Source organism: Adiantum capillus-veneris, chromosome 3, assembly GCF_014529385.1.
Source record: "Adiantum capillus-veneris isolate H3 chromosome 3, ASM1452938v2, whole genome shotgun sequence".
Classification (NCBI taxonomy): Eukaryota; Viridiplantae; Streptophyta; class Polypodiopsida; order Polypodiales; family Pteridaceae; genus Adiantum; species Adiantum capillus-veneris.
In genome coordinates, this window is record NC_140933.1 from 135,312,783 (window position 1) to 135,338,290 (window position 25,508).

Genomic DNA, 25,508 nt, shown 5'->3' on the forward strand with positions numbered 1-25,508 from the left:
TTTGGATGATGACATATGGGAGTTCTCTAGGGATGGTGACATTATCATCCTAGGGGACTTCAATGCTAGGACTACCCATCACCAGGCAGTGTTTTATGATACTTCAGAGGAGATGCTAAGAGAGCTAGATGTTGCAGAGATGGGCCTTTCCAGACTATCACACGATGTGGAATATACTGAGTATGGGCGACACTTGATGGACATGGGCATTGCACATGGATTGACCATCTTGAACGGCCTACAGAGATTTCCTGCTACGGGAGGTTTTACATGCTTCCCACACAGACATGGAGCGAGCACTGTGGACTATGTCATGGCACAACCGAATCTCATCTCTAGTATCCAGGATCTCACAGCTGAGCCTAGACCGGTCGGGGTGGCAGTGGATCATGCTCTGGTGTCGATGACCATCTCCTTCCAGTTCAGTGTAGCACACAGGCCACGAGTAGCAGCCCCCACTCACTACACATTCACACGGGAGACGGATTCTGTATACATGGACAGGATCTACAGACGCCTATGCACTGAGGACCCGGGGCGACCTTTGGAGGAGCTAACTACTGTACTGACACAGACATTACATGAGGCAGCAGCAGAAGCATACCCAGACACCAAGCCTGAGCAGAGGGCTTTTTGGCTCGACTTGAGCAAGATCTATATCAGCTATTCTTGAGTCAGGACTGGCATGAGGCGTGGCGGCTCTTTCATGAGCAGTCCCCCCCCTGCTATTTCCTCCGTAGAGACCTGGGGTCAGTACGCATCATCTTTGTACACAGTACCTGGACAGCCGCCCCTTCCCTACCCCCCCGATCCATGCCCACACGCATGTGTCTTTTTCACTGCTGAGATGGTGAAGAAAGCTATTGACAGGATGAAGACTGGGAGAGCATATGATCATGACGGCCTAGTCGCTGAGCATTTCATGCATGCCAAAGACCTACTAGCAGAGCTTCTAGCAGTTATGTTTAACAGTGCCATGTGTGAGGGCCTACCGGACACTTGGAGCCTATCTACGATCGTACCTATCTTCAAATCAGGAGACCCCATGGAGCCTGGGAATTATCGCACTATTATGATTGGGCACACACTGGCACAGTTGTATGCATCCATTCTTGAGCAACAGCTGAGTAGATGGGCAGAGGGAGGGAATACGTGCAACTGGGCAGGCAGGATTCAGGAGAGGCTTCTCTACTCTTGACCATATCCTGACACTCAAGGCCATCATCGAGGAAGGCAGATCTCATGGGAGACGGATCTATTGTAGCTTTGTGGACTTCCGCAAAGCTTTCGACACAATACCCAGAGCTAGACTGATGCGCAGATTACAGGAAATGGAAGTACCCACAGAACTCATTTGGGGGACCATGGCATTGTACAGATCAGTAGTACGGCATGTACGCACCCTGGAGGGACTTTCTACACCGGTTCACTCCACTATTGGGGTGAAGCAGGGCTGCCCGCTCTCTCCTACTCTTTTCGGTATGTATGTGGATGAGATTTCTGACTACATTGACACCGATGGGGATAAAGGTGCTCAGCTGGCAGGGACATGGATTCCACTTTTGTTATATGCTGATGACATAGTGTTGATCTCCGAATCCCCAGAGGGAATGCAACGTCAATTGGATGCTTTGCATACGTTTGCCCACGAAAGTGGTTTGTCTGTCAACCTGGGTAAAACCAAGGTTATGGTGTTTAATACCACCCCACAGTGGATCAGGAGGTCAGCACCTACATTCACATACGGCCAGGAGACCGTGGAGTACACAGACGCTTACACTTACCTTGGAGTGGTTTTTAGCGGACCTGCATTCTCACTCAGAAGAGCAGCTGAGACCAGACTTACTAGAGCCCACGCAGCATTGGGTAGATTGGAGAGGATGTGTTCGCAGGTTCACTTTCAGGAGCCCCGGACGAAGTTCTGGCTCTTTGACACCTTGGTGGCTTCAGCATTGCTCTATGGAACCGAGATATGGGGACCTTCACTGGATCACCACGGGAGGCCGGAACGCACAGACGGATGGGGGAACATGGAGAAACCTCTCGTTTCTATGATCTCGCGGCTCATTAGAGCCAAGGCATCAGTAGCACGAGCCATTATCCGAGCAGAGCTAGCGGCCCCCCCACTAGTGGTGGAGGCACTCACCAGATCAGTCTCCTTCATAAACTGCACATGGGAACTTCCTAGAAATAGATATGCTCGCATAGCACTTGAATCCTCTCGACAGTTAGCCATACAAGGAGATACAACATGCTGGTATGGGGAGATGACATCATGGTTTCAGGCACATGGGTTCAACATAGACAGACTGCCACCATTCCATTACTCATTGGATGCACCATCTCTCACTCTTACACAGTCAGAGATCACCAAGCTCATCCGCCAAGACCTGACCCAGCTAGACACCAGGAGGACATGATACAACCAGCACAGGAATTGGGCACGAAGATGGCTTTCTACAGAGACAACCTTCTCCAGCTTACGGAAGATGGTTTTGTGACGAGACCCAGATACATGGATACCCACTTGTCTCATGGGATACGATGTGCTATTGGCCAGTTACGCACATCCTCTCACCAGTTGATGATTGAAACTGGGAGATACAGCAGAGTACCAACAGAGGACAGGACATGCCCCTTGTGTAACATGGAACCTGAGACAGAGCTACACTATACATGCCGCTGCCCTGTCTACTACGAGATACGAGGCCGCTTCCATTGCTTGTTCAGAGAGGGTTTTGGACCACTCTCAAGAGTCATGGGATACAAAGATCAAAGATGTCTGGGTTTGTCCTTGCTCGAGATGCGCAGACACAGAGATAGCCTGAATGGCGAGGCTAGCCAGTCTCAAAGACAGATCACAGACTTCTTCAGAGCAGACACGGGACAGCCGCAAGAGCCACTCCCACAGCAGAGCTCCCCCTCGTCTCACACCAGAGGCACACTGATTGACCGAGCGATTGAACTGGGGAAATCCAGGCGCCCGCGACTCCGAAGAACTACACAGCATCGATGGAGGCTACGACAGAAAATTCGGAGCACGTTGGCTAGGCATGCACGACGCCCAGTCAGACTAGTAACCATGGAGGAAATTGATGAGATTCGCCAACGACCAATGCTAGATCTCTTGTGATTCAACTATCCCAACAAGCCGCCCATTTTTGGCTTAGTTTTTTGCTTGGCTCACATCGACCAACTTAGGACCCCGTAGTATATATCTTTGTTTTGTACTATTGTTAGGTTATTTTGTTACTCCGACTTTGTATCAGATCCACCACTTTGTAACTTTCGGGTCTTATAGGTCACTATGGCCTTTTGAAGACGTTAATAAAACATTTCATTTCATTTCATTTCTCTCTCTCTCTCTCTCTCTCTCTCTCTCTCTCTCATGGGTCTCTCACTGTTTTTAGGGTTTCGTCACTTCTCTTTGCTGTTTTCAAGATTTTGAACATGCTTTTTGGCTCTACTATTGTGCCTATCTTCAAAGCAATTGATCCTACAAAGCCTGGGAATTACCGCACTATTATTGTTGGGCACACATTGGCACGGTTGTATGCATCCATTCTTGAGCAGCAGTTGAGTAATTGGGCAGCGAGTGAGGGTGTATGAGCAAAGGGCCAAGCCGGTTTTAGGAGGGGTTTCTCCACTCTTGATCATATTCTGACACTCAGAGCTATCATTGAGGAGGGCAGGTCACATGGGAGATGGATTTATTGTAGCTTTGTGGATTTCCGCAAAGCATTTGACATGGTACCAAGAGCTCGATTGATGCGCAGACTGCAGGAGATGGGGGTCCATACAGATCACTGATGGGACATGTTTGCACTCTGGAGGGGATATTTGATTTAGTTCACTCCACCATTGGGGTGAAATAGGGTTGCCCATTGTCTCCTACTCTATTTGGTATGTATGTTGATGAGGTGTCTGATTACATTGACAGAGAAGGTGATAGAGGTGCCCAACTGGCAGGGACGTGGATTCCATTGTTTTTATATGCCGATGATATTGTGTTGATCTTTGACTCACTAGAGGGTATGCAACAACAATTGGATGCATTACACAGTTTTGTAGAGGATAGTGGATTGTCTGTAAACCTTGGTAAAACCAAGGTTATGGTGTTTAACACCACACCACAATGGATCAGGAGATCAGCACCGACTTTCACATATGTGTCAGGAGATTGTAGAGTATAGGATACATACACTTACCTTGGGGTTGTCTTCACTGGGCCGAGGTTTTCTTTGGGGAGAGCAGCAGAGACTAGACTGACTAGAGCTTTTGCGGCCTTGGGAGGCTTGGAGAGGATGCGTTCGCAGGTTCAGTTCCAAGAACCTCGGCAAAGTTGTGGCTCTTTGATACTTTAGTAGCCTCAGCTATGTTGTATGGGGTGCAGATATGGGGACCTTCTTAGGCTAGGATGGTTGGAAACGTATGGAGAGGCCCTTGGTATCTATGATCTCTCGACTGATCAGAGCCAAGGCCTCAGTACCCCACGCTATCATTCGAGCAGAGCTAGCTGCCCCTCTTATGGAGATTGAGGCGCTTACCAGATCAGTCTTCTTTGTGCACAGCTTGTGGGATACTACTAGAGACAGATATGCTAGACTGGCCCTTGAGTCTTCCAGACAGTTAGCTCTTCAAGGGGACACTCCGTGCTGGTATGCACATATGACATCATGGTTTCAGACGCATGGCTTCACTATGGATAGGCTGCCCCCTTTCCAGTACTCTCTTCAGGCACCCTCGATGCCTCTTAAAATGGGTGGAGATTACTAGACTCATTCGTCAGGACCTAATCCAATTGGATAAGAGGAGGGCATGGATAGAGCCGCCACAAGAGTTGGGCACGAAGATGGCTTTCTATAGAGAGCATCTTCTCCACCTCACAAGAGAGGGGTTTGTGATTCGACCAAGCTACATGGACACACATATGTCTCATGGTTTGCGGTGTGCCATATTCATATACGCACATCCTCACATCAGCTGGAGATTGAGACTGGTAGATTCAAAGGGATACCAACAGACAACACGATATGCCGCTTATGCTTGGTAGAACCAGAGACAGAGCTACATTACATATGTCATTGCACAGTGTACTAGAGATACGGGGCCGTTTCCACTGCTTATTCAGAGAGGGTTTCGGTCCTTTCTCTAGGGTCATGAATTATGAGGATCAGAGATGTCTTGGGCTATATCTACTTGAGTTACATAGATATAGAGACACTTTACTAGGGAGAGATAGAGAGAGACAGTCCCAGAGACAGATTACAGATTTCTTTTCACTAGATATGGGACAGCCAGAGGAGCAACCATCACTACAGAGCTCGGCCCACACTCATTCGACCACTACCGGCACTCTCATCGACCGAGCACTAGAGCTACGGAGATCGCCATTGAGGAGAGGGGCTACACAGCATGGACGGAGACTATAGCAAAGGATTCAAGCCACTCTCTCGACATCCAGAGTGCAGATGAGGATGGATTCTAGTAGTAGTATCTTTGTTCTAGTTCAATTGTATCCAGATATGGTATTGGATTCACCATTTTGTAACAGATTGGTCTCATAGGTCAATTTGGCCTTTTGAAGACGTTAATATAACATTTCATTTCATCATCTCTCTCTCTCTCTCTCTCTCTCTCTCTCTCTCTCTCTCTCTCTCTCTCTCTCTCTCTCTCTCTCTCTCTCTCTCTCTCTCTCTCTCTCTCTCTCTCTCTCTCTCTCTCTCTCTCTCTCTCTCAGACCCAGGATGTCTTCCAGTGACAAAGACAACAACAACAAATCAGACTTATCTTGATGAGACGCAAGAGCCGTCCTGTGTAGACCCTCTCTGTGCAGGATATTGATACCATTCCGCATCGACCCATGTGAGCCTTTGATCTTGACACCTCCCTAGATACTTACCCACCGATTTTATCATTTTCTTTATTGTTATTTTGTACACACTTTTACTGTTTCACATAGACTTTGTATCAGATCCACCAGAATTGTATCAGTTTGGTTTCATACGTCATTTTGGCCATTTGAAGACGTTAATATAACATTTCATTTCATCATGTGTGTGTGTGTGTGTGTGTGTGTGTGTGTGTGTGTGTGTGGACTATTTTAGCACAACATGGGAGATGTCCAGTATGACTATTTGCAGACGTGGACATTAACGATGCTCTTTAACAACCGATGCAATATATTCTCGGACAACGCCGGATGCTAGGCATACTGCGCTCCTTGAAAAAACCTGTCTAGGTCCCATGTATAATGCTCTCTAGAAGTGCCCGACTCCTCAAACTCAGAGCCCTGGCAAGAATTATATAGGCTGAGTTAAGGATGGTGATGGGCCACCACTATCGAATCTCATCCAAGGAGCCACCCTCCTTGGGAATGAGGTAAATCAAATCCTCACTTATGCTGTCAGGCATCTCTCTTGTGTGTAAGATGTACTGAAAAGTGCCGTAGAGGTTTGAGCCAAGCAAGTCCTAGTAATCTAAGAAAAAACTGGGAGTCAAACCATCGTCACCCGAACAGCTACCACGGGGAAGTGCTCTGAGGGCCACATGAAGCTCCTCTAGCTGAAGAGGCAGCTCAAGCCTCTGGCACATCTCCTCAGTCACGAGACAAGGCATCTGTGCCCAAACCTGCTCTCTGCATGCATTCTGATTGAGGCTCTACTGACAACAGGTCACGGTAAAAGTCAATAGCAATTGACCCGTCAGGCCTCCTCAACTGGCTAACACTGGCGTGTGCATGCCGGGGTCCCACTGTCTCAAAGAACGCCCCTGTAACTCTATCACCCACCTAGGTCCACTGAGATGCCTGTTGATGGAAAGCAAACTCATGACGCCTCTCCTATGTGCTGGCTAGCTCCTGGCGAGCCTACTGCAATTGCTCCTCCAACCAAGGGTTGTCTGGGTGCTGGTCCTGCATCCTCTGCAGGGAAGCAACGCCTTGTCGAAGACACTGCTCCTCCTCTCTCGTTGCAGCCAGGCGGGCCGTAGAGTCCTGAATAAAGAACCGACTGAGCTGAGGAAGTCCAGAGGCCACTCTCTCAGCAAGAGAGTCCTGCGTATCCAAGCCCTCTGTCCAAAGAGCCACCACTCGCTCTCTGAGCTCAGAGTCCAGCAAGATCCAATAGGGATGCGTAGCATCGTGTTACCCCTCCTCTGTCTATCTATCACTGATCATTGATGCATGGTCCAAAAAGGATATCCTAGCCAAGATGCAAACTTACCCACCCAAGTCACAAATGCGACTACATCTAACCTCATTCTCTAATAAAATGTTAAAGAATAAGGAGCTATGTGTGATCTCTTTCCTCCAACATGTGAAGAGAAGGCGATTGTGGAGTAAGCAACACTCAATTTTCAACGGCTTTGGGCAAAACATGGTGTTTCCCTCATTGCTGACAGGTGGAGCGATACAAGGAAGAGATCTATCCATGGCCTCGTTGCATACTCAAGTGGAGAGATGTACTTTGTGCACTCTCATGATGCCACCCAGAGTGGCAAGTCCATCCGCCGATGTCCTCTCTATAGAGTGGACAACGGCCATAGAAACAATCAGTGAGCAACATGTGGTGGCCTTTGTCACAAATGGGGAGGCATCAAACAGGGCAGTAGCAGCTATTGTAGAGGGCCACGATCTGCATGTGACAGTGTGCTTTTGCATGGCACACTGCTTGAACAACCTTCTAAAAGACATTGACAAGCTAGACTAGATCGCTCCAGTCATTGTTGATGCAGTGAAGATTGTTACTTTCATCAACAATCACAACTTGGTTCGGAGTGAGTACCTCAAGACGTCGGGTGGAAAAGTGCTTCTAAAGTATTCAGACACCCGCTTCGCATTGAAATCTCTTCTTGTGCGCAGGCTGTCTGAATGTCAAAATGTGGTCCGACAGGTCTTCATCAGTGATGAGATCACCACCTCCCCCTATGCAGAGACAATTAAAGGGATTTTATGCAAGATAAGGCAGAGGATCTTGAGTTCTGGAAGGAGCTCAAGAGTCTAGACGCACAGGTAAAACCGGTGGTTCATCTTCTTCAAGTTCTGGATGGCATGGACCCTTGTATTGGCAGGGTTTATAAGGCAATGGACCGCATGATCGAGCAGCTTGCATAGCTTGAGCCGAGAGCAGAGCGATATGAGGAGATCTATACGCTTTGCAGCTCGAGGTGGAATTCATACGTCTCTCCTTTACATAGGGCAACATACATGGTGGATCCAAAGTTCCAAGGTGCAGGGCAAGAGACAGATAGTGAAGTCATGAACCAATTTACAGAGATCTTAAACAAGATGATTCTAAACAGAGATGGGCGATGCATTGTCCGAGATCTGTTGAGACAGTACAGAGAGATGCAGGGCACATTTGGCAGTCCAGATGCTCAGATTGATCACAAGAAGATAGGTTCAATGCTATGGTGGGAGGACTATGGCTATGATGGCCCTGAGCTTCAGAGATTAGCGGTCCGTATTCTCAGCCAGTCAGTTAGTACCTCATGCTTGGTGCAATTGTGGAGTACCTTTAGCCACATTGCTTCCAAGAAGAGGAATCGGCTTGGAGTGGAGAAGGCAAATGATCTTGTCTTTGTCAGCCCAAATTTGAAAATGCTTTGCAAGAGTACAAGCAAACGCACAGATCCTTTTACATAGTGGAAGATGGAGCAAGAGGCTCCTCAGGGCCCAGGCAGGTGGAGATGCAGAGCCACCGACACTAGGTACTTCATCCATGGCTGAGATCGAGCCGGGTGGGCGTAGAGCTCGATGATGAGGAAGGGGAGGATGTCCATGATGTACATCTGGAGACTACGAATTGGGAGACCTCTCAAGCTAATGACTCTTGAGTCTTGAGTCTTGAGACTTGAGACTTTAGGACTTCCATTATCCTTACCTTTTTGTATGGCTGCTTGCCCTCTTTGTAGCATCTTTATGGTATTTGTCACCTTTAATCTTTTGGTATTGTGGTCACTGGTTTGGCCCCCTTGTAGTCTCATTGGTTTGTAGCGCCTTGGCGGGCCTTGTTAGCCAAAATAAAGCGAAAAGTGTTATCTCTGACTTCTACTCTTGCAATTATTTGAGAGCTCTAATCTGTAATTACATGTGTTATTGTGTATGGACATTGTGTTTGTTCAATGTTGTGTATGTGCCATCATCCATGGCTGCGGCGCCGCACATCCCAATCTAGTCATAATAAGGTTGAATGGTCTTCAAATCGTGTTTTTTGTGGGTATTAGAGTCAAAGGACTCTGGTACTACTTGTATTCAAACACATAACGCTAAAAAAAGCATTATTTGGGTGTTTTTAAAGCCTCCCATTCCGTGCCGTTCTCGTTCCCCCGTTCCGTAGGGAGGCCCGTCGCCGTCCCCGTTCCGCGTATCTTTGAGGCCGGTTTGGATGGGGAGTAATCCGCATCCGAAAGACCTCTAGACAAGCGCGTATGGAGTGATTGTCTTGCCCACGCCCAAGCCGAGCGTGCAGCCTGTAGGGCTACCTCCTTTGTCTAAGAATCCTCATGTACAAATACATAGCAAGGAGGACTCTGAGTGTCAGCAAACAAATGCACCACAGTGTGCCTGCAACCCGCTGCATCCGGTGGCGTCACGCTGAACTTGGCAAGAGGCCAAAGTGTCTATACCAGATTTGTCACCCCTAAGTCTCCTGTGTGGTGTGAGAACTCAGTGGCCTAAATCTGGAGCCAGTCAAGAACTGTGTGCAAGGTCCACTGTAGGATCCCTATCGCGCAGCAGGAAGAAGAAACCTTCCACTATGTCCAAAGCCTCAATACCTGGAGCTCGAAGAAAGAGGACGTGGACTCGAAAGCAAGCCTCCTCCAAGTCACGAGAAGAGTCACCCAGGAACCGTGTGAAGCTGTAGTCGAAGAAGTCCCAACGTCTGCGAATGTCAAAGCTAGTCAAACCTCTAGGGACTGCTGCAAAAGGAGAAGTATGCACCAAAAAAGGCGGCCTCAGATGGGGCTGTCCCTCCCGAGCCACACGGCTCATAACGAAAGCACTACCAAGAGATCACCTCGCGGCAGACACGTGTCTAGTCCGTTGCGTCGGAGGAGGAGTGAAGGAGATGAGGCTATGGGTCCCGCCGGGGAGAGCGGAGGGATGAGAGGCGAGGGTGGAGGTGGGGGAGGAGGCGGGGGAGACGGAGCGGCAACGTCTTAGGGAGGAGAAGGTGGAGGTGGAGGAACTGAAGTGGACGGGGTCTCCTCAAGCGGGTCCTGCTGAAGGGGGTCAAAACGGTTCCCTGTCGGAACCCAATGCTGCTGAGCTGCAGGAGGTCGGCCACCAAGGGGAGCAGTGTGAGGGAGCCCGCCCCTGTCTACGGCGGCCAGGCACCTGCTACCAACCGTCAGTTGTTTGATCTCTGGTCTTTGTCGAGGTACCAGCCTGTGCGTCCTGTGTATCTGGCTGCTGGGCATGCTTAGCCTTTGGGGGCTACACATGTGCTATGGGTCGATGTCTCCTACGAGGATAGGCCTTTGCCAAATGGCCCATCTGTCTGCAAATGAAACACTGATTCGAGAGACCCGAATACTCCACACTCTGTCTCATCCAATCCCCACTCACCTGCGGAAGCAGTACCACCTTCGGGAGGTAGTGTGTCTCGAACAAGAACCCGCACAGTAGGTAAACGTGCGGCCTTGGCCACAACTGAAGGTGCAATCTGCAAAGACTTTACGCCTCAAGCCTGGGAAGCAGATTGAAATCGGCAAGTCGTCCTCCTCAAGCACATCTGTAGTAGGGTCAAAACCATGATGCCATCATCTGAAGTAAGCTCGAGTTGCTTGGGTGCCGAGCGGGCTCATCAAAATCACCTTGGCCGTCATCTCTAGAGACTCTAACTCTATCTGGTAGTACCCTCTCCCGAGGATTTGGACATCGGTGATCTTGCCTACATCAGAGAGAAGGGGGGTCTGAAGTAGATCCCGAACCTCGCCACCAATTGGCGGAGTGTCAATGATCTTGCAGATAGTCGAAGTGGCTTGCAAGTGTTCCACTTTGGCCATCTAGCTCGCTTGCTCTTCTGGCGAGAGAGCAAGTCGAAGGGTCGGCTCTACGGTGTCGGGCGGGGGCTTCTATAGAGTCCCTCTGAGGTGGAGCAAAAGCCGCCATTCTGTGTCTCCTGTTGAATCAAGAAGGGCGATGGTGAAGAGGAAACCACAGTAGGCTGAAAAATCGCCTACCTTCGAGTTGAGAATGTGATGCGAAGGCGAATAAGGATGGAAATGGAAGGGGGCGGGGGGGGGGGGTTGAGCGCGAGGCAGAGGCAGAGGCAGGCAGGCACGAGGTATGGGTGAGTGAGTGCGGGGCTGAGGTGGCAGGCTGTGCGCAAAGCAGGCAGTGCAAGGGAGGAGGGGGGAGTGCGAGCTATGGCGGGGGGGGGGGGGGGGGGGTGAGCAGCAATGAGCCTGAGTCATAGATACTCTTTTTATCCTCATCGATTTTTACTTCTATGTTCCCCAAACATTGTACTAGTCACACATGGAAGTAACCTTTTGGTCTCATAGGTCATTTTGGCATTTTGAAGACGTTATTTTGACCGAGCACCGGAGTTACGGAGATCCAAACGGCCACGATTGAGGAGAGGGGCTACACAGCATCGACGGAGACTACAGCAGAGGATTTTGAGCCATACTCTCTCAACACCAGAGTGCAGATGAGGATGGATTCTAGTAGTAGTATCTTTGTTCTAGTTCTGTTGTACCCAGACATAGTATTAGATTCACCATTTTGTAACCGATTGGTCTCATAGGTCATTTTGGCCTTTTGAAGACGTTAATATAACATTTCATTCCCCCCCCCCCCCCCCCCCCCCCCCCCCCCCCCCCCCCCCCCCCCCCCCCCCCCCTCTCTCTCTCTCTCTCTCTCTCTTTACACTAGATATTGTACATCCAAAAGAACAGACAGAGGAGCAACCAACAATGGAGAGGTCTGCCCGCACTACTGGCATTCTCATAGACCGAGCATTGGAGCTAGGGAGATCTAGATGACCCCGATGGAGAAGAGGAGCTCCATAGTTTCGAAGGAGGCTACAACAAAGGATTCGAGCCATACTTTTTCGTCGTCCACAGTGCAGATGAAGATGGATCTCTACTTCCCTCCCATATTGTCTACACATTGTACTGCTTAGTTCACACATTTCATGCCTTTCACCTTTCACACCTATCAGCTTAGTTTAGGATTCGCAGTATTTATATTTTGTTATCTTAGTTTAATTTATTTTGTTAATCTGACTTTGTATCAGATACACCGCATTGTAACTTTCTGGTCTCATAGGTCACTTTGGCCTTTTCATCTCTCTCTCTCTCTCTCTCTCTCTCTCTCTCTCTCTCTCTCTCTCTCTCTCTCTCTCTCTCTCTCTCTCTCTCTCTCTCTCTCTCTCCTTGTAAAGCTAATTGTCTCGAGGACTCAAGGGCCAATCTAGCATATCTCTCTCTGATAGTATACCATAAGGTGTGCATAAAGGAAATTGATCTAGTAAGCGCCTCTCTCTTCATAAGGGGGGCTGCTAACTCCGCTCCTCTGGTACCGAGGCCTTGGCTCTAATCAGCCGAGAGCTCATAGATACCGAGGGCCTCTCCACCTATCGTGACGCACAGAGAGTCCCCAAACCTGAACCCCATAGAGCATAGCTGAAGCTACCAAGGTATCAAAGAGCCAAAGCTTTGTTCAGGGTTCCTACAACTAAACCTGCGAACACATCCTCCCAAGGCTGCATATGCTCTGGTCAGTCTAGTCTATGTTGCTCTCTTTAAAGAAAACCTTGGCCCAGTGAAGACTACCCCATGATAAGTGTATGCATCTGTGTACTCTAGAGTCTCCTGGCCATATGTGAATATAGGTGTTGATATCCCGATCCACTGCGCAGAGAGAGAGAGAGAGAGAGAGAGAGAGAGAGAGAGAGAGAGAGAGAGAGAGAGGCACACCATGCTGCTATGCACAGATGTCATCATGGTTCCAGATACATGGCTTCAACATGGACACCTTGCCTCCTTCCCAGTACTCCCTTGATGCACCATCGCTACACCTAGTTCGACACCAAGAGGACATGGATAGAGCCGACATAGGAGTTGGGCACGAAGATGGCTTTGTATAGAGAGCATCTTCTCCAACTCATAGGGGATGGGTTTGTGATTTGAGGCTTCTTTGTTCGCCTCTACAATCTCCCCTTCTTCACATGATGGGCGGTCTTGAAGGGAGGTGATCTCCACCTTGAGTTTGCCCATCTCTCTCTTCATTGTGTCTCTCTCCTGAGTCATTCCGTTCTCCTCTATCCTTCGTCCACTCTTTGAGCAAGGTCATTTTCTCCTTTCTCCAATCGTCTATCTCCTTCCTCAATTCTTTCATCTCTGCCTCATGTGGACAGATGCTTGTTGATGGCCACAAATGTAGCCGCCTTGCTTGCCATTGGGGAAGCCACTTTGCTTTTCATGGAGGCCATGGAAGGAGAGGAAAACCTTCAAAACAGCCCAAGAGGCTAGAAGAGACGCAACTAGGCTCAAAGAGGGGAGCCTCCATGGTGGCTACGTGTAGGTAGTATGTGTGAGTGTGTGTATGTAAGATGGTACCCTATGTCGTCTCACCAAAACAAAACAAAAAAAGATATATACAAATTAAATACAAAAGGGAAAGAGACGATGAAGACTTCAATTCCACCCATACTCCTAGGGTAGACGCTTTTGTCACTAATTTCCTCGAGACTACGCGAGGACTCGTCTCCTCAAGAGGCCAGGCTTATCTACTCTCTTAAAGCAGGGCCCTTGAGAGACCCACATCACTAAAAGTTATGGGCGTGACAACGACCACATACATTAGATCAGAGACCCAAGTATTGCCGGAATTTTCTTCGGCATTCTCTTTGGAGTTTCCTCCCCCAGGTAACTTATCGCTCACCACGCTAAACTGCCCTTGGAACCCGACGGTTTTATCAAAGGAAATGCCATAACCGCTTGGAAGGGCGACGGCTCACAGGTGGTGTCCACAAGGATTGGTGGTGCCTCCCTTCCACTTCTCAATCCCATTTTGGCGAGGTTGACCCCCTTGCACAGGCAAGGTACTTGAATGGGTGTAAGCGCTCATATGTCATCACTTTGGGAGAATAACGTCATTTACCTTGAGAGGAATCGGAGTATAAGTTTAAGCATAGGAGGGAGGGTATTATCCCTCCATCCACCTATGCAGAGCACCGAGGCACAGCCTCACCGAGAAACTTCGTTGTAGGGACGTGCCTTGTAGTTCCATTCCTCGAGTGGGGATCACGGTGTACTCACGAAGGTATCCACTTCCCGCGAGCCTCCCCACCGAGGATAACAATCAACTCATTTGGGTCCAATGGCGCGTCCATATTGTCGAAGGTGGAGTTAAATTGGTTTAGCCATCCTCCCCTAGGACCATCAAGGGCTGAGCAGCTTGTCATGAAATGCGAAAAAAATCTACCTTGTAACTTGGGGTACAGTGGACAGACACTGTGTCCATGCCTCCAATTATCTGCCAGTTTGAGCCCACCTATCCGCACGAGTACCAACAGTCTCTCATCTCGGCTATCTACAACAATACTCCTATTGAGTTGCAGTAGCATCCACGAGTCTGTTCATAGCTGGCCGTCTTACAGGGTTCTAATGCAAGGCACGAGTGCCTATCGTCCCACTTGTCCCATGCCTGGTAGCGTACTAAGCTAAGTCAACCACACGGATATATGTATTCATCCAATTCCCGGTTCGGGTCATCCAAGTCCATTTCTTGAACGGTTGGTTCTTAGGCTTCTTGTTTACCAAGGAGCCTATCAAGGTGGCTGAAGGCGAGTGGTACTTGTCAAAAGCCCTAGCTTGTTGTCCCCCACAGAATGCAGGTACAAGAAGGATGTTAAATTTGTGATGGAGGGTCGCCGTCCCCACGAAGGTCAACCTCGCTCCTTTCCCCACTAACATTCGCATCCCGGTGACAACGAGGCGCTACAAAGAATGGAACACACGCTGATCGTGGGCCCCCATAATCTCTGCGCCATAGCAGATCATTCGATATACGCACACCTTAAAGACAGTTTGTCGAGATCAAATGGGAATGCCCCAGTTAGACAATAGGTGCTGGCATGCGAATAGGCTCTTCCTACCTTTATCAGCTCATTCCTTAACGATGCGTTCAATGGAGAAGGTAGAGTCTATATCGATACCAAGCTACTTGTAAGTCTCACAAACTAGAACCATCTCATCCCCAGAAGAAAGATCCTCATAGAGAGGTCCTGCACGTCCCCATGGAAAACCGTGACCGTGCATTTATCAATTCCGAACTTTATACTCCAGGTGTGGGCCCATTCCCGTACCTTATCAAGGCTCATTTGTAGGCTTCCATGTGAATCAGCAAGCAAAACCACGTCATTAGCAAAAAGAAGTCCCTTACTTTTCCGGAGGAAATTAGGTATTTCCAAGCTCCATGTTTCCTCGTATGTGTCTAAAATGTCATTGATGTATATGCTAAATAGACAGGGCGCTACCGGGCAACCTTGGCGGACTCCACGCCGCCGCTATGCCGATATTGAATTCGACGGCTGATCCATATGTCGGACTTACAGAGGTGGACCTCTAAAGCGCTTGGAAGAATCTAAGCGCTCAACCTTGCAGGCCAGACACAATGAGCTTCACAAACAGTTCCTCGTGAGGTACTATGCCGTATGCCTTCTTGAAATAAATGTATGCCGCATAGGTCAGTTTCCCTTCCTTATGACGGAGTTTCACAATCTCCTTCGGACATGTAACTAGCCCTATGCACTCCTCTCTAGTGCGAAAGCCTGCTTGACCGGGGTTGAAGAAGTTCCTCTTTTCTAGCACCTTGATGATCTGCCTAATCATGATTGTAGTGAGAATTTTTATGGCCGCCGAGATCAAGGCGATCCCCCGATAGTTATCAATGTTGCTCAACCCTTCTTGGGGATCGACACAATCACTACATCGCTAGCGCCACCAGAATATCTCGTGTCGTAAATCTCCTCGATCGTGTACAAGTAAGCCTTGTCCATTCTGATCATGGCTTACACGGATCCAATTTAACCCCCTTATCCTTCACAAGCAGCTTGAAAAACTTAGGTGGTAAACCATCTCTGCCTGCTGCCTTGTGCCTCTTCAACCGCCCAGAGGCATCTCGCACGTCATACTAGTTCAATGGGTCACAAATCTCCAGCATACCAGGCCAGATGTTGACGTGTTTGTCATACTAGGCAAACAGATCCTTGCTGGCACCGTCCGCATCCGCAAATACCTTCGAGTAGTGACCCTCTCATAGTTGCAATTGCTTTACTAGATCCGTTACTAATTCACCATTTGCGTTCAAAGGTTGATTGACCATTGTTTTTTCCCGATTGACCATTGTTCCTTGTCCCTTCCCAATTTTCTTGAGGTGGGTGAAGTACTTCTTCATTTGTCCCTCCCTTGGAGCTCATTTTCCTTCTCTGCGAAGCACTCAAAAGATCTTTGGTTGCTGTCCTTCACAGCCGCTTTCTAAAGCAAACCTTCATGAAGAAGGGAGTTCAATGTGAAGCATTGAATGGTTGAAATCTTCTTTGGTATTTTAGCTTGTAAATGAGTCGTTTCATTTAAGAGCCTCATATGGATCCTTTTCATGTTTTTTGTTTAAAATGTCGTGACCCTTCATCTTGTTTTTACCATTTTTTTCTTGATGTATGACCATAAAACTAACAAAACTCGGCTAAAATATGGACACCGCTTGATATACATTTATGTGAAATTTCACTTTTGCTTCATACTCCAAACAAGAAAAGGACAGTGCAGAACTCTTAAATTCTCTTAGATCTCTCAAAAATGGACACTACAACCTATTTAAAACTTTGAAGAAGAAAAAAAATTTGGCCTACGTTGAATTCACAAGATGCGAACGAATGCTATTGTTCTCTGGGGCCACTTGAAAATAGGCAAGTTCAGTACACACTTGATACCACCATTGCCGGTCCCCTGTTGTTTAAAAAACATCCTGGCTTTTTTTTTAAAAGCATCAAAAGGGCTGAATACAACAACTTGACACATAGCCCTGCAACCTATGGACATTATTTATTACCACTGTTGACTCCAGCCTCTGTTTCTTTGAGATGCTCTTGGTTGTACGTATCTACAGATGCGCCAAATGTTTTGATGTAGTATTCTTTAACATACTCAGCATAAGCCTCCTACAACAAACAAGAAGAAACAGATGAGGTGGATAAAATAAAAAGGGAAATATTTTAGTCTAGAGTGATGAAAACAGAGTAAGGCCTGTCCAAAACATGATACACTGTTGATAAGGGATAAAACATTGTCTCAAACCATGTTTTGTAAAGCCAACTTAAAATTTAGCGCACAGAAGAAATAGCAAATTCAACACACTGAAACCTATGATGTTCAAAACACATTCAACCTAAATTTGTCCACATTGATGACTGCATGTTGTCATGGTAGCCCTCTGAAGTAGAGCATAAAAAAAGACGAGCGATATCTGCCAAACGGTTGCCAAAATCCCTTGGCCTTTGAACAGCTAAGGTCGTGCCCATTTCTCTGTCTGACAGTTGGATGCTGGCAGTTTTGTCAAGACTAATTCTTGTCTTGAGAAAATAATAAATTTCAATACCAGATATATTCCTGAAAAAATCTTAATAAAAACATGACAAAAGCGCTGGCTTGACTGTCAACCAAACGCCTTCAGGATTATATATCCATTGACATTTTCTTACATAGACCAAAGAGGACTACATATTCCGAGTCAACTCATTGAAAATTGGGGGGTGGGGGGAGAGAGAGAGAGAGAGAGAGAGAGAGAGAGAGAGAGAGAGAGAGAGAGAAAGAAAGAAAGAAAGAAAGATTTTTAACGTCTATGTCAAGCCGAAATCGGCCTATGAGACAAAACAGATGTGCATGGTGTGTATGTCATCCGTCTATCGGAAAGACAAATGAAACAAAACTGATACAAAACTGAACTGAATGTAGGTAGTGGAGTATCTGAGGAGGGATGGAGCTCTATCTCTCTAGGGGTATATGCATGTCTATATGCTCAAGGTAGTACAATCATGAGAATGCATCAAGCTATCTAGCTCCATCCTGTACTAATGGGGGGATGTAAGATGTGGTACATGGGCGGGGCTGGTGCCAAGGCTACCCGGATGAAAGCTGTCGGGTCGGCCCTCATCTGAGCTACTCGCTCCTCAGTGGCACAGCGCTCCCGGGCTCGGATCTCCTCGATCTGTCGGTGGTGGGAGCTCGCGCCCCTGTAGAGAGAGAGAGAGAGAGAGAGAGAGATGAAATGAAATGAACTGTTATAGAAATGAGTATGGGTACAATAAAATGAAGTAAAGTGAAAGACTAAAACTAAAAGACTAAAATTGTCAGCCTGAAAATCATCATCATCATCCATGCCCGAGGATGCCCGGCATCAGGCGTTGTCTGAGAAGGTATTGCATCGGTCGTTGAAGAGCTTCGTCAATGTCCGCCTCTGTAAATAGTCATACTAGGCGTCTCCCAGGTCGTGCTAGAATAGTCCTGATTCTCTAGTGGAGCCTCCGTCAATGTCGTGGTCGCCCCCGTAGACGTGGGCGTCTAGCTCTCCCGAGCTCAGTGGCTCTATCCACTAATATACCTCTGGTAGAAGTGGGCTCTAAAATCTATCGTGAAGCATGCTCATCCGGTTGTTGACTCCCTGCTCTAAAGAAGTCAATGATCTCCCTTTGTGAATGTCTCCCACGACCTGGTCTCCTCAAGAGACCAGGTAGTGGGAGACATGCTATGAAGCATGCTCATTCGGCTGCTGGGTCCCTGCTCTAAAGAAGTCAGTGATCTCCCTCTATGAATGTCTCCTACTACCTGTGTCTACGCACCTCTAGCAAAAACAACCCAACGCATCTCTGATCCTGATATCCCATGACTCTAGCCAACGGTCCAAAGCCCTCTCTGAATAGACAGTGAAGGTGCCATCGTATCTCATAGTATACCGGACAATGACAAATGTGACGTAACTCTATCTCTTGCTCTATATGACACAACTGGCATATCCCGGCTTCTGCTGGTATTCTACTAAATCTGCCAGTGTCAATCTCTAGCTGATGCGATGATGTGCGCATTTGATCAATAGCACATCGTATCCCAAAGGATAAATGAAAGTCCATATAGGCCAGTCTGGATATGTTCACATATCCATCCTCTGTTAGTTGGAGGAGATGCTCTCTATAGAAAGCCATCTTCGTGCCCAACTCTTGTACCGGTTGTATCCATGTGCTTCTGGTATCTAGTTGAATCAAATCCCGACATATAAGTCTAGTGGTCTCTGTCCGTGTGAGAGAAAGGGAAGGTGCATCCAAGGAGTAATGGAATGGAGGCAGTCTATCCATGCTGAAGCCATGTGACTGAAACCATGATGTCATCTGCCCATACCAACATGCTGTGTCCCCTTGTAGTGCTAGCTGTCGGGATGACTCAAGTGCTAGCCGAACATATGTCTCTGGGAAGGTGCCACTAGAGTGTCAAAAAGCCACAGCTTTGTTCCAGGTTCCTGAAACTGAACCTGCGAACACATCTTCTCCGAGCCTCCCAAGGCTGCATAAGCTCTCATCGGTCTAGTCTCAGCTGCTCTCCTCAATGAAAATGCTGGTCCACTGAAGACTACCCCAAGATAGGTGTATGCATCTGTATACTCCACTATCTCTTGGCCATATGTAAAAGTAGGTACTGACCTCCTGACCCACTATGGTGTGGTGTTAAACAACATAACCTTGGTTTTCCCAGGTTAACAGACAATCCACTATCATGGGCAAATGTGTACAAAGCATTTAAATGACACTGCATCCCCTCCGGGGAGTCGGAAATCAGCACAATATCATCAGCATATAACAATAGTGGGATGCATGTCCCCGCCAACTGTGCTCCTCTATCACCATCCCTCTCAATGTAGTCAGCAACCTCATCCACATATATGGCAACCTCATCCACATATATGGCAAATAATGTAGGAGATAGTGGGCAACCTTGTTTCATCCCAATGGTGGAGTGAACCAAATCAGAAATCCCCCCAAGAGTGTGTACATGCCCCACTACTGACCTGTATAGAGCCATGATCCCCCAAATCAACTCTTTTGGAACCCCCATCTCTTGTTTTCTATGCATCAATCTAGAACTGGGCACTATATCGAAGGCTTTGCGAAAGTCCACAAAGCAACAATAGAGCCGTCTCCCACGTGATCTCCCCTCCTCAATAATGGCTCTGAGTGTCAGAATATGATTGAGAGTAGAGAAACCTCTCTTGAAACCCGCATGTCCTGCTGCCCGTACACCCTCTTTCTCTGCCCATCTACTCAATTGCTGCTCAAGGATGGATGCGTACAACCGTGCCAATGTGTGTCTAATCATGATAGTGCGGTAGTTCCCAGGCTCCATAGGATTCCCTGACTTGAAGATAGCTACAATCGTGGACAAACTCCAAGTACCAGGTAGGCCCTCGCACATGGCACGGTTGAACATCACTGCTAGAAGCTCTGCAAGCAAATCTTTGGCATGTATAAAATGCTTTGCTACCAGGCCATCGTGATCATATGCTCTCCTAGTCTTCATCCTATCAATGGCTTTCTCTACCAACTCGGTGGTAAAGAAAGCACATGTACGTGGGCATGGCTTTGGCGGATCTGGCACAGGTGGCTGCCCCGAGACGGTGTGTAGAGATGATGCATACTGACCCCGTACCTCCGTAGAAGTGATGACCGGTGGGGAAGAGTGCTCATGGAAGAGTCGCCATGCCTCGCCTGAATCCTTGCTCAAAAACAACTGATATAAATCTTGCTCTAGCCGAGCTAGAAACGCCCTCTTCTTTTGTCGTACCAAACGCGGAGAAGCAATCCGTGACTGTCTGTGAGTAATAACACCTAGTAGTGCCTCCCTCTGAAGTCGGGCTCTCGTCTCTCTGAACTGCTCATCATACCAACTATTTTGGGGTGTGCTCCCAGAACGTCGGCGTTTTCCAGGCTCAGTATGGGGATATGCCTCTGCTGTTGCATCCTATAGTGTCTGTCAATATATAAGTGAGCTCCCCTAAAGGTCTCCCCGGACCCTCTGTGCATAAGCGTCTGTAGATACCATCTGTGTAGACAAAATCAATCTCTAAAGTAAAAGTGTATCGGGTATTCGTAGGTGTTTGTGCTAGTCGAGCTGTGCTGAAGTGGAATGAGACGGTAAACGTGAGGAGAGCATGATCTACTGCTACCCCATACGCTTGGGCCCGACTTTAAAGTCCTGAATAGAGGGTATGAAACTGGGCTGAGCCAAAACATAATCCACTGTGCTAGCCCCATGTCTATGAGGAAAGCAAGTGAACCCACTCAACGCTAGAAATCTATGGAGGCCATTCAAGATGGCCAGTCCATGTGCAGTCCCCAAATCTATCTAAAAGGTAGTCAACACTGTGGGTCCCCACGAGAAAGGGACTCCTTTCTGTGTCAAGATATGCAAAGGGGAAGCAACCTCTGCAAACTTTCTAATGAGCAGCCTGTAGTACAAACACAATCCCAAGAAGCTTCTAACTTCATGGACATTCTTCAAATCGGGCCAATCACGGATAGTCTCTATCTTGGCCGGATCCATTTGCACTCATGCTGTTTTTTTTTTTTTTTTCAAGAAAAAGATCCTTCTATTAGTTACTGAAACTGCCTATAAGGCTGGACAAGACCCTTTTCCAAGACGTCTTTCAATTGGTTCATAATCTCTTCGTTCTGGGCTCTGCTCACACGGTAAGGTGGCCGGTTTGGTGGTGCACTTCCAAGTATTAGATCAATGGTATGATCTTCAGGACAAGCAGGTGGTAACTTGCCTGGTAGGCCCTCTGAGAAGCAATCGGCATGAGAGTGGAGAAAATCTTGACATTCTTTATCAAGTTCAGACATATTTGTCCTATCCTCATCACTCAACTCTTTCATAAAGATCGAGTAAACAAATAGACTGGATATCATTAATTTTGAAATGGCCGAAGCCGATACAATAGGAACAGACTCACCCTTAAGTTTTATATCGAGTACAATGGTTATGCCCTTCTATGTGGTTAATGTCGCTTTCCTCACCCGATAGTCGACCACGGTGTCGTTCTTGTGGTACTAGGAAATTCCCAAGACAACGTCACAACCTTCCAAAGGCATTATAGAAGTCCTCATGCCCCAAACACCCCTGACAATGCAACCGAAGTTTGCCAATGACAGGTGTAATGGCTACGTCCCTACCGAGTGCCGCTAGAACTGCCTCTGCAAGTGGTCCCATCCGATCGGGAGTGATCTCGAGCTGCGCCGCCAATTCCAATGAGATGAAGTTGGCCTTGGCTCCTTCATTGAGGAAGATCAAGGCTTCTTGGTCTTTCACTTTGCCCCAAGCTCGGCAAAGTTCTGTACTCCCGTCTATCGTGTTGGAATCAATACCCACGCAATCTGAAACCAGTCCTGTCTTCATCTTGCCTTTTCTTCCACGGTCCTCAGCTGCTCTCGAACTTTCAAGCCTCTCGTCATCCTTGTCGTTCCGTTCTTTCTGTGCCTTCTTAGGGCACTTCGCGGAGATATGCCCAGTTTCCCCGGATCCAAAGCACCTTCCCTCCCTGATGTAGCGAGCTCTCTTCGACCCTCTTCCACCTCCGACTTTGGATGAAGTGGAAACAGAGGAGAGGGAGGTCAATGAATCAATTCCGATGGCAGCAAGTCTTAGCGAGGATGATTGTTATGATGATGAAGATGATGAGATGGAGGATGACGAACTCGAAGATGACGATGCCAATGCATCCACAAACGACAATTCTGTTTCTCTCTTTATTGATTTAGGAGCCATGAGCTTAGAATTGGATGATGCCTCACGCAGAGATCTTTTGGAAGATGATTCATAAACATTTTGCAATTAGAAGTTTTTTGGTCGTGTAGTGAAATCCTAATTATTCTTGATCATGTAAGCCGAATAGTTATCTTAGAGCCGGTTCCCATAGGATTATGTGCCATCCTTAATGATTGCTTTATGAAAGAAATCTAGACTCTCATATAGGAGGGATTAATTGATGTCACTAATCTACCCATTGGACTGTTATGATGCTTGTGAACCTTAGCTCTTTCTCCAAGCTAATCATTTAAAGTAGTGAGAAATGGCCCCGGTTAAGAGGACGCGCTTTGGTGGTGCCCATGATCGCGAAGCAGGAACGAGCAATGTCAACGGGAAGGGGAAGGCTCCCATGGACGAGCAAATACCGGCCATCTCACGGGCTATTGACGAGGAAATGGAAGAGGTAGGTCCCAATTTCTATTCAAGTTGTTTAATTAAAATTGCATACGATTAGTTAGGAATGAACATATCCCCGAATAGACGAGCTAGAAGAACAATCAGCTACCTCTGATGATTTGGGCTCGGAAAAAGAACATGTGAGAGCTAAACTACTCATGAAAGAAGGGGAGGAAAAGTTGTTTTACTTTCCAAACCATAAACCGAGAAGGCAGAAATGGTATAGAAGAAAAAGAGACACCAAAAACTTGAAATCTAAACCCATGCCATCAGTCTCTAGTAGAAGACAGTTTCTGATGCATATAGATGCACATGATTGTGTCAAAGACAAAATCACGGGTAGATATCCTTCAGACGAAAAGCAAGAAATATCAAAAAACATTGAGAAAAACGAGAAAGGAAACTCAAGAAAAACCTAAATACCAAGACAAGGATTTAACCATGACACGAGTTGAACAAAAAAAAGTATCAAGAGTTGAAGAAAGCTCTAAAGGAGATGTATACCACTGAAATGGAAACAACTGAGGAGAGGGTAAAGATGTAATGAGTGTTCCATCCCATTACAATCAATATACTCTTCAAGATCAAAAGATTATAGTCGAACAACCTGTCAGGAAACTAAGAAAACAGGTTGAGTACTACGAAGGACCAGAAAATGCAAAAAAGATAGATCTGGTCGAACCAGGAGAAGAGTCTAGACCTGCCTACATTGCAAACGACCTGACCGAGGAAGAAGAAGAGCTTTTGTTAAGCTTACTTAAGGAATATCGGGATATCTTTGCTTGGTCTAGGATCTCAAGGGTGTTGATCCAGAAATTTGTCAACATACCATACCTATGAGAGATGATGCAAAACTAAACAGACAAAGGCCATATACTTATAATGAAACATTTGCCAGAAAGCTCAAAGAAGAGATAGAAAAGCTAAAGGAATCCAATTTCATTTATGAAATTGAACATACAGATTGGGTGTCTCCAATTGTGGTAGTACCCAAGAAATATGGAAAATTAAGAGTGTGTGTCAATCTCAAGAAAGTAAATGCACTTACCATTAGAGACAAGTTTCCTCTTCCAATCACTGGGCTCTAATGGAAGAGGAAAGCGAACACGTGAGTTTGGGTCGTGCAGCTTTCTTTTTTGGGTTGCTCTTCCTCTTTCTACTTTCATTTGTCGAAGTTTGTTCAACTCTTTGCGTCATGATCTCATCTGTGGTGTAGGTCAAACTGCGTGAGTGAATGGCAAAACCCCGTTTCGCATGACTCATCAACTCCTGAATGGAAGCTGACTTTTGTTCCAAGCAGTGATCTCGGATCTCTGTAGGAAGACCCAAGGTAAACCGCTCAATCTGTTCCTTGAACGAGATCTTCTTAAATAAAGAGGCGGGTAGAAAAGAGCTCCAAAATCTCTCGCAATAAGCGTCCACTGTATCCTTCTTGGTCATCCGAAGATAGTTCCAAGTTGTTTGTATATCGCGTTCATACTCTCGAGTCAGCCAAGAAGAAATAGAAAGCCTCTTGAATTTCAACCATTTAACTGGCACAGTCTTGTTTAATAGAAGCGTGGACCACCAAGTTCGAGCATTCCCCTTAAGAGTAAGAGGCAGCTCTCCAAATCTTAGAGTGTTTCTGGGTAACGCCCTCCTGGGAAAGCGATGTCAAGCTGCTGTACAAAAGACAAGGCCTTCGAAGCATCTCTATAACCAAAAAACGTGTCAAATTTAATTGACTATCCACCTTCCTTAAACTCTCGGACTTTCTTGCTTTTGTCTTCCAGAAAGTCATACTGGTTGGCTTTGTAAAAATTCTTCTTTTTTGCATAAAAGCTGTTGTCATCAGAGTCCGAACTGTCTGAAAACGAGTCCTCTGTAGAATTGTCAACCACGGGGCGAGATTTAGGCTTCTTTACCTTTTTCTTGCCCTTTCCGAAGTGTTGCTTTTTGCTTTGCTTTTTGCCTTTTCTGTCTTCTTCGCTCGAGTCAGATGAGCTAGAAGAACTATCAGAAGAAGAAGAAGAAGAAGAAGAAGAAGAAGAAGAAGAAGAAGAAGAAGAAGAACTGGGTACTCCTTCAAAGCGAACACGCTTCTTCTGTTTCTTTGTCTTTTCAAAAGTAGACTGATGACCCAAATAACCCAGGAAGTCAATGCCCTTCTTCTGCTTTTTGTGGTGTTTTATAGCTTTGTTCTACGCATCAAAAAGTTGAGCAATTCGTGCATCAACCACCTCTTCTAATTCTTGCTCTATATACTT

The 25,508-nt window shown here is 47.0% G+C and overlaps 1 protein-coding gene across 3 annotated transcripts in view; it reads right to left on the reverse strand.

Moving 5' to 3' along the window:
- The window catches only part of LOC147461766 (putative serine protease EDA2), a 113,953-nt gene that overhangs the window by 21,930 nt on the left and 66,515 nt on the right, over positions 1–25,508 (reverse strand). For 2 of the 3 annotated variants that reach the window (XR_015187637.1, XM_086509224.1), the window contains exons 8-9: positions 17,069–17,177; positions 16,869–16,965 (exon numbers count right to left, since the gene is read on the reverse strand). Coding sequence is in view for 2 of the 3 variants with exons in the window: in XM_086509224.1 (XP_086365350.1) it covers positions 16,869–16,965; positions 17,069–17,177 (206 nt within the window). In the remaining variant the exon portion in view is untranslated. The remainder of the gene's footprint in view (positions 1–16,868; positions 16,966–17,068; positions 17,178–25,508) is intronic. The other variant, XM_086509225.1, reaches the window with a different exon arrangement.